Source organism: Mizuhopecten yessoensis, unplaced genomic scaffold (genome assembly GCF_002113885.1).
Source record: "Mizuhopecten yessoensis strain PY_sf001 unplaced genomic scaffold, ASM211388v2 scaffold9897, whole genome shotgun sequence".
In the NCBI taxonomy this organism is placed as follows: domain Eukaryota; kingdom Metazoa; phylum Mollusca; class Bivalvia; order Pectinida; family Pectinidae; genus Mizuhopecten; species Mizuhopecten yessoensis.
This window is the reverse complement of record NW_018408277.1, coordinates 16,758-26,511: the sequence shown is the minus strand read 5'-3', so window position 1 is coordinate 26,511 and position 9,754 is coordinate 16,758. Positions and strand designations below refer to the sequence as shown.

Here is a 9,754-nt window from a genome sequence, read left to right as displayed (position 1 = left end):
CCCCTAACCCCGACTCCCTACGGGAAATAGTACTTGAAATCAGTGACGTAAGATTACACGTCACTAGCCAAAGGTAAACACAAAGTATTGTCTGTTTCAAACATGGCAACCCCCCAACTATAGTTCAACGCCGATGCGTCCAAAAATACGGTCAAAAGCATTCTACAATGGAGAAATATGCAAAGTAGTAGGAATGTTCCAACCAAGTCTGTATTTTTCTGCACAGTATGTGGTTCAGTCCATGGTGACAGGGACAACAAACAGGGTATTTTTGCACGCACTCTTGGCTGATGTACCTGAAGATTCAATTTGTTGATGGGGTGATCATGAGGATACAGACACTATATCTGCCATGGAAGAGATAGAACATAAATCTTCAACAAACCAACAAAACAGATCCCCAATGCTCAACCAGACAGAACTACTGCCTTGGAAAAAAGCAAGAATGAGGCATCTATAAACAAACAAACAGTCTGGGGTGTTGAGATATTGAAATGTTATTATTGTCATTACCTTTATTTTCAACCTTGAGTGGCTTCACTTCATTTCCTTAAACATACATTACTATTGGCAAAATGACGGGAAAATCGAAATAGTTATGAGTTCTCGAGTTGGCAATACCTTCTTTCAGTAACACGAATAAACCAGGAAAGTTTAATTATCAGCTTAATTACTTATTATAATTACACTAAACTTATCGATATCACACCCAATAACTTTCGTTATGCTTTAATGCTGGAGTACATGACGTTTGAACACGCGTATATCTGTAGACCGCCTGGTCAGTAACTGGGGATGCTGTCAGACCCCGGATGTTTCCTCGGGCTGTTGTTATAAACACATGGAGAGTTATGCAAGGTTTATATAAATGTGTGCATTGCTGATATTTAGTGACATACTGTATACAAAGTGGATATAACGGTTTTCCCTTTTTTGGGACTGTTATAAATACGCCAGCTCGTCTTTCAGAAGGGATTGGAAGTAGGAAGGTGACATCTATAACTCTTGTCATTGGTAATCTCTAACTAGTTTACAGTTTAGCTAAGCTTTATAGGTGTTATGCCTGATTATTTTGTAGAGTACCAATTCTAATACATTCATCTTGGCGTTTTAATTGATTTCTCAATTAGCCAGGACTAGGTTTTCGGTGACAAATTACAGACAGTCGACCTTCCCATCCTACAACCCGTAGAGTGCGTGCTGGGCACAATGGGACCAGCAGAATCAACGCTCATGTTCAGCTACCTCCTAGGGATGAAGCGTGCTACTCAAGGGACATAACTGTGTTTATGTAAAAGATTATCTGTATGTTAAAAGAAGAAAAGACTTAGAAATTGATGGAATAGAAACCCTATGGCTGGAAGTTAAAATCGATGATAAAACGTTCTTAGTTGGATGCATATATAGACCACCGAATTCTTTAGTAGATTACTGGAATATGTTTGTTAATATGTTAGAAAAAGTGATTGATTTAAATAAAGACTTGATACTTATAGGCGATATTAATCAAGATATGCTTAACCTTACTCCAAACTTTAGACTTTCAAGAATAATGACTAAATACGATTTAAAAAATCACATACATGAGCCAACTAGAGTAACTACAAGCTCATCCACGAGCATTGATGTCATTATGTCAAATAACTGCAATATAGTCAAAAAAGTACAAGTAAATGTACCCTTCTGTAGTGATCACTGCCCAACTAGAGCAGAAATAACATATACAACTCTGAAACAAAAATGTTATAAAAAAATTGTATTGTATTATAAGAATGCGGATTTTGTGAGAGCAAATGAATATCTATTATCTATTGACTGGGAGGACACATTATCTCAGTTACATGTAGAAAATATGAATGAATATCTCACACAAGAAATACATGAATGCATAGATAAATTTGTACCCCATAAAACCATAACTGTAAGACCGAATGACAAACCCTGGTTTAACTTGTATATAGTAAAAGTGTACTGTCGGACAGGACAGGTACATGGACTTGTATATAGTAAAGGTGTACTGTCAGACAGAATTGGTACATGGACTTGTATATAGTAAAGTTGTACTGTCAGACATGACAGGTACATGGACTTTTGTCATACTGCAAAGAAAAATGTCGCACGGTGATTGGTCGAATTGACAAGGTACCTGAAACTATGTTAGTATACTTGCCGGGGTACATAAGAGCACGCGCGCCTGTTGTAAGGGAGATAACTCGCAGATTCGAATCGAACACACCGGAGAACGTTCGTCTGCTAATGTCAACAATGAACAAAATGGCAAAACGGTTTGCAAGCCACACGGAGAGTGAAATTGAGACAAAACGGGCGTCACTTATACCTACAAACACAAAGAACAGTACCAATTCAGCAAGCAAAACCTTCAGAGCATACTTAAGCGAAAAGGAGAAAGACACAGATTTTGAGGAATTCTCGAAGCCAAGATTAGACGAGGCATTGGGCCATTTTTATCTCGATGCAAGGAAACAGGATGGGAGTCTTTACAAGACGACAACGCTTGAACATTGCTTTGCAGTATGACAAATTCGTTATACAGGTCTTTGGTAGGGTACATGGTCTCATGTTCGCTGTCAGGCCCTTATGTACCCTGAGCCGAAGGCGAAGCCGAAGGCGAAGGGTACATAAGGTCCTGACAGCGAACATGAGACCATGTACCCTACCAAAGACCTGTATAACTAATAGTATATAGTAAAGGTGTACTGTCAGACAGGATTGGTACATGGACTTGTATATAGTAAAGTTGTACTGTCAGACAGGACAGGTACATGGACGTGTATATAGTAAAGGTGTACTGTCAGACAGGACAGGTACATGGACTTGTATATAGTAAAGGTGTACTATCAGACAGGATTGGTACATGGACTTGTATAGTAAAGGTGTACTGTCAGACAGGACTGGTTCGTGGACTTGTATATAGTAAAGGTGTACTGTCAGACAGGACAGGTACATGGACTTGTATATAGTAAAGGTGTACTGTCAGACAGGACTGGTACATGGACTTGAATATAATAAAGGTGTACTGTCAGACAGGACTGGTTCATGGACTTGTATATAGTAAAGGTGTACTGTCAGACAGGATTGGTACATGGACTTGTATATAGTAAAGTTGTACTGTCAGACAGGACAGGTACATGGACTTGTATATAGTAAAGTTGTACTGTCAGCCAGGACTGGTACATGGACTTGTATATAGTAAAGGTGTACTGTCAGACAGGACAGAAACATGGACTTGTATATAGTAAAGGTGTACTGTCAGACAGGATTGGTACATGGACTTGTTTATAGTAGAGGCGTACTGTCAGACAGGATTGGTACATGGACTTGTTTATAAAAAGAATAAAGAATGATGCATGTCCTTTTAGATATTTAACTGACATTTAAACGAAAATTACCAAGATTACCGCAAATAGCTTCGTCTTCATGCCCTCCATACGCACAAACATAATATCCGACTGTGTGAAAACGTGAAACAAATAAGCATGTGTCACAGACATAGATACTTACAATCACAGCAAAAATGCCATAAACAGCGAGCGATGTGGTGACCTTCTCTCGATACGGTTGTTTCTGCTTGAGTTTGGCATACAGACGGCAGCATCTTCTCTCTGTATTTCTCCCCCCACACATGCCGCTGGTGGTCTTCACTGCGTGTAAGTATGGCTTCCAATCACTACACTAAAGTAACACGGAGCTGACGAAGCACGTCAAATGTGTCCTGTATATCGAATCTTACTGCACAGTATATACATATGTACACTGGTACAGTATCTGTAAATAACACAGGGAAATGGGTTAGATCAATATTGAACGACACCATAAAAAACAGTAGTCCAGAACACAGTTGTGCTATAGAGCACATTGACCTGGTAAGTTGATAGTATAACGTTTAGTCGTAGAGAGCACACGGACATGGTAATTTGTTACTGTATGTATGTTTGGATCTACCTTGATGTGTTACAGGGACATGGTAATTTGTTACTGTATGTATGTTTGGATCTACCTTGATGTGTTACAGGGACATGGTAATTTGTTACAGCTGGTATGCTTGCTTGTATCTTTGTTACAGAACACAGCACGTTTGTATATATATGTTACAGAACAGGAGGATTGGGATACTTGGTAGAGTCGATATGTGAGGACCTCTCTAGAGCACAGGGACTTAGGAACATGTAACAGCAGGTATGTTTGCGCCTATCTCGTGTTAGTAGAGAGCACAGTGACTAAGGAACATGTAACAGAAGGTTTGTTTGCACCTATCTCGTTTTAGTAGAGAGCACAGGGACTTAGGAACATGTAACAGCAGGAATGTTTGCGCCTATCTCGTTTTAGTAGAGAGCACAGGGACTTAGGAACATGTAGCAGCAGGAATGTTTGCGCCTATCTCGTTTTAGTAGAGAGCACCGGGACTTAGGAACATGTAACAGCAGGTATGTTTGCGGCTATCTTGTTATAGAAGATAGCACAGGGACTTAGGAACATGAAACAGCAGGTATGTTTGCGCCTATCTTGTTATAGTAGAGAGCACAGGGACTTAGGAACATGTAGCAGCAGGAATGTTTGCGCCTATCTCGTTTTTGTAGAGAGCACAGGGACTTAGGAACATGTAACAGCGGGTATGTTTGCGCCTATCTTGTTTTTAGTAGAGAGCACAGGGACTTTGGAACATGTAACAGCAGGGATGTTTGCGCCTATCTTGTTTTAGTAGAGAGCGCAGGGACTTAGGAACATGTAACAGCAGGTATGTTTGCGGCTATCTTGTTATAGAAGATAGCACAGGGACTTAGGAACATGTAACAGCATGAATGTTTGCGCCTATCTCGTTTTAGTAGAGAGCACAGGGACTTAGGAACATGTAACAGCGGGTATGTTTGCGCCTATCTTGTTTTTAGTAGAGAGCACAGGGACTTGGGAACATGTAACAGCAGGTATGTTTGCGCCTATCGTGTTTCAGTAGAGAGCACAGTGACTTAGGAACATGTAACAGCAGGTATGTTTGCGCCTATCTTGTTTTTAGTAGAGAGCACAGGGACTTAGGAACATGTTACAGAAGGTATGTTTGCACCTATCTTGTTTTAGAAGAAAGCACAGAGACCTAGGAACATGTTACAGAAGGTATTTTTGGAGCTATTTTGGTGTGCAGAGAGACATTTTTGACGCGTTAAAGGTTCAGGTTAACATTTGGTTAAGTTCCTCCACTTGCGTATCCCACCACTGTGGTAGGGATGGTGGGTGTTTTTCTAAACATCTAAGGAGAATTGTAACACATGCACATATACTTACCTAACACGTAATCAATGTCCACAATTTAGATGAATTTTAAGTGCAAACTGGCGCACAAATACATGTCTAATCAAACCAACGTGTGTATCATACATACACGCCCATTACACATGACCATGACCGCGGGTAAATAATGTCGTGGACCAGTATTGTATAACGAAGCCTTTTCATGTCGCTATTTTAATGTTGTTACCTTACCATGCTTATGTAGGATTTATTTATGACATTGCTTTAGCTATCTCCTTAAAAAGGCCTTAATGGAAAATCTGTTTTGCATTATGTCCTAGAAAAGTTATTCATGTTCTGCATGTTAAATTACCACTGCACTCGACTTTCTGTTCTATGTAATAACCGACTCATCAACATACACTCTTGCTATTCTGTTCTATGTAATAACCGACTCATCAACATACACTCTTGCTATTCTGTTCTATGTAATAAACGACTTATAAACAAGAACTTTTGCTTTTCTGTTCTATATAATAAATGACTTCTAAACATGAACTCTTGCCATTCTGTCTATGTAATAAACGACTTATAAACAAGAACTCTTGCTATTCTGTTCTATGTGATAAATGACTTCTAAACATGAACTCTTGCTATTCTGTTCTATTTATTAAACGACTTATAAACAAGAACTCTGGCTATTCTGTTCTATGTAATAAACGACTTATAAACAAGAACTCTTGCTTTTCTGTTCTATGTGATAAATGACTTCTAAACATGAACTCTTGCTATTCTGTTCTATGTAATAAATGACTTCTAAACAAGAACTCTTGCTATTCTGTTTTATGTAATAAACGACTTATAAACAAGAACTCTGGCTATTCTGTTCTATGTAATAAATGACTTGTAAACATGAACTCTTGCTATTCTGTTCTATTTAATAAACGACTTATAAACAAGAACTCTTGCTATTCTATTCTATGTAATAAAGTACTTATAAACAAACACTCTTACTTTTTTGTTCTATGTAATAAACGACTTATGAACAAACACTCTTGCTATTCTGTTCTATGTAATAAACGACTTATAAACAAGACCTCCTGCTATTCTGTTCTATGTGATAAACGACTTATAAACATGAACTCTTGCCATTCTGTCTATGTAATAAACGACTTATAAACAAGAACTCTTGCTTTTCTGTTCTATGTGATAAATGACTCCTAAACATGAACTCTTGCTATTCTGTTCTATTTATTAAACGACTTATAAACAAGAACTCTGGCTATTCTGTTCTATGTAATAAATGACTTCTAAACAAGAACTCTTGCTTTTCTGTTTTATGTAATAAACGACTTATAAACAAGAACTCTTGCTTTTCTGTTCTATGTGATAAATGACTCCTAAACATGAACTCTTGCTATTCTGTTCTATTTATTAAACGACTTATAAACAAGAACTCTGGCTATTCTGTTCTATGTAATAATTGACTTCTAAACAAGAACTCTGGCTATTCTGTTCTATGTAATAAATGACTTATAAACAGAACGGAATACCTAATGAACCTGTCAGTATCAGACAATGATGTTCACTAGCATATAGCGTGCTATTCTGTTCTTTTTAAATACCGGCACATACATAATCTCTCCGCACACTTACCTTTTGCTGACTCCTCCGTTATGAAGTGGACATTGGACTGTTGAGCCAGGCCTGGTCTATTCGAAATATTCAAGGTAAACGAGACTGAAATGTAACTCGTTATTTGCCAATATCATTCTGAAAAAAACCTCAAACAAACGCAAGCTTTGTATTATCGACTTCAAGGCTACCATTTCTGACTGTTTGGATGAGTGCCAACCACGGGTAACAGATGTAAAGCGAATACCCTGATCAATAGAATATTTTGAATTATATATTTTTCTGTAACAGATATATACTATTGAAGTGTCGTGGTTTATTGCATGATATATAAATGCACTGCTTTAGATATAGTATTGTTAATGCAACCTAAACAGTAGAACACATGTATTAAAATACATTATAGATAAAATGAATGAACTGGCAATGCCCAGGTAGTATAGCCTCGTGCTCCCGTTCAAGGTATTGTTCCGATCACGGATTACATGTGTGAGCCCTGCATTGTTTCACGACCCCTTCACACTAAAGTATTGTAACTGCATTGCTAACTTAATGTACTGTACATGTAATCGTATACATAGCATTGTCAGCTTAATGTAACCTTTATGTTACGCTGTAGTAGCAGTGTTAACGTGATATATAAAACCAACTTAAGAGAGCATTGTCAGCTTAATGTAACCTTTATGTTACGCTGTAATAGCAGTGTTAACGTGATATATATATATAAAACCAACTTAAGAGAGCATTGTCAGCTTAATGTTACCTTTATGTTACACTGTAATAGCAGTGTTAACGTGATATATATATATAATACCAACTTAAGATAGCATTGTCAGCTTAATGTAACCTTTATGTTACGCTGTAATATTAGTGTTAACGTGATATATATATAAAATACCAACTTAAAAATAGCATTGCCAAATTAACATAATTCAAGTTAAACAAAATGAAATTGTTTTACATAACAACATCTGGAGCTTACTGGAGGTAGTCAAGGTCTGTCACAGAGAATGTGTTCTTGTTTAAACCACCACCGAAGTGCCAGTACTTTTCATTATGAAACAAGCACAGACAAATCTCCTTAGTAACTATCGTGTTTTATGCTTTTACAACGTTTTATTTTGTATGAGTTTACTGAAAGGTTTTACTGATTTTGTCCATCACCACTTTTATTGTTATTCGTCCAAGTTTTGATTTCATGTAAAAAAAATCCTTTAATATATGTATATTCTAAACGCAGGACACGACAGGTGTCACCTGTGATATAACACTGTTTTGACGAGGTTTAGTCAGGAATTGGACCTTTTTGTCTACATGTTCATGCTATTACTTCATGGCAAACTCGAAAATTGTTTATGTTAAAAAAACTAACTTGTACAGAATAAAATAAGAGTTACAAGAGGTATGTCCTTTAAAAGTAAGCTCAAGGTACTAGCATCCGCCTGCTTTGTCTACAAGGTAATTGTGCTTTGTTACTTTGATGTATGCGTACCTTAAAATCGTATGAGAACGAATGTGGCGATGTATTCAATTTTTAATCGTTTGGTGGTTAGTAATAGTATCAATGTGACGATAATTATATACAAGATCGCTAATCAGTAAGGATAACAGATCTGGAGTCAGACAAGCGCTGACCAGCTGGGAGATTAGGGCTAGACTGGTGATGCTGTGTCATTAGGTACAGGATACTGGAATGTAAAGGCTGCTGTGGACAGCAGTATATATCTAGAGAAGAATGATTCTATCTTCAGTAGATGTCAATTCTAAACTTAGGGTTACATGTAGAGTAGGAGGATTCTATCTTTAGTAGGGACCAGTATGTATTTAGAATGGATGTGTGGTCCGTTAGGGAGATACAGTTTAAGTAGAAGAATTCTATCTTTAGTAGGGACCAGTATGTATTTAGAATGGATGCGTGGTTCGTTAGGAAAATACAGTTTAAGTAGAAGGATTCTATCTTTAGTAGGGACTAGTACGTATTTTGAATGGATGCGTGGTACGTTAGGGAGATACAATTTAAGTAGAAGGATTCTATCTTTAGTAGGGACCAATATGTATTTAGAAAGGATGCGTGGTTCGTTAGGGAGGACCAGAATGTACTTAAAATGGATGCGTGGTTCGTTAGGGAGCTACAGTTTAAGTAGAAGGATTCTATCTTTGGTAGGGACCAGTATGTATTTAGAAAGGATGCGTGGATCGTTAGGGAGCTACAGTTTAAGTAGAAGGATTCTATATTTAGTATGGACCAGTATGTATTTAGAATGGATGCGTGGTTCGTTAGGGAAATACAGTTTAAGTAGAAGGATTCTATCTTCAGTAGGGACTAGTACGTATTTTGAATGGATGCGTGGTCCGTTAGGGATATACAATTTAAGTAGAAGGATTCTATCTTTAGAAGGGAACAGTATCTACTTAGAATGGATGCGTGGTTCGTTAGGGAGATACAGTTTAAGTAGAAGGATTCTATCTTTAGTAGGGACCAGAATGTACTTAAAATGGATGCGTGGTTCGTTAGGGAGATACAGTTTAAGTAGAAGGATTCTCTCTTTAGTAGGGACCAGTATGGATTTAGAAAGGATGCGTGGTTCGTTAGGGAGATACAGTTTAAGTAGAAGGATTCTATCTTTAGTAGGGACCAGTATGTATTCAGAATAGATGCGTGGTTCGTTAGGGATATACAGTTTAAGTAGAAGGATTCTATCTTTAGTAGGGATCAGTATGTATTTAGAATTGATGCGTGGTTCGTTAGGGAGATACAGTTAAGTAGAAGGATTCTATCTTTAGTAGGGACCAGTATGTATTTAGAAAGGATGCGTGGTTCGTTAGGGATATACAGTTTAAGTAGAAGGATTCTATCTTTAGTAGGGATCAGTAT

At 37.6% G+C, this 9,754-nt stretch overlaps 1 protein-coding gene across 3 annotated transcripts in view; it reads right to left on the bottom strand.

Annotated features, from left to right (window-relative positions):
• LOC110458998 overlaps positions 1 to 6,966 on the bottom strand; it is a 10,588-nt gene extending 3,622 nt beyond the window's left edge. The window contains exons 1-2 of one of the 3 annotated variants that reach the window (XM_021511013.1): positions 6,901 to 6,966; positions 3,523 to 3,786 (exon numbers count right to left, since the gene is read on the bottom strand). In XM_021511013.1, coding sequence (XP_021366688.1) covers positions 3,523 to 3,645 — 123 coding nt within the window. In that variant the 5' untranslated portion in view covers positions 3,646 to 3,786; positions 6,901 to 6,966. Of the gene's footprint in view, positions 1 to 3,522; positions 3,890 to 6,900 lie in introns of those variants that run through there. The other 2 variants (XM_021511015.1, XM_021511014.1) reach the window with 2 other exon arrangements.
• Between the last annotated feature and the right edge of the window lie 2,788 nt (positions 6,967 to 9,754).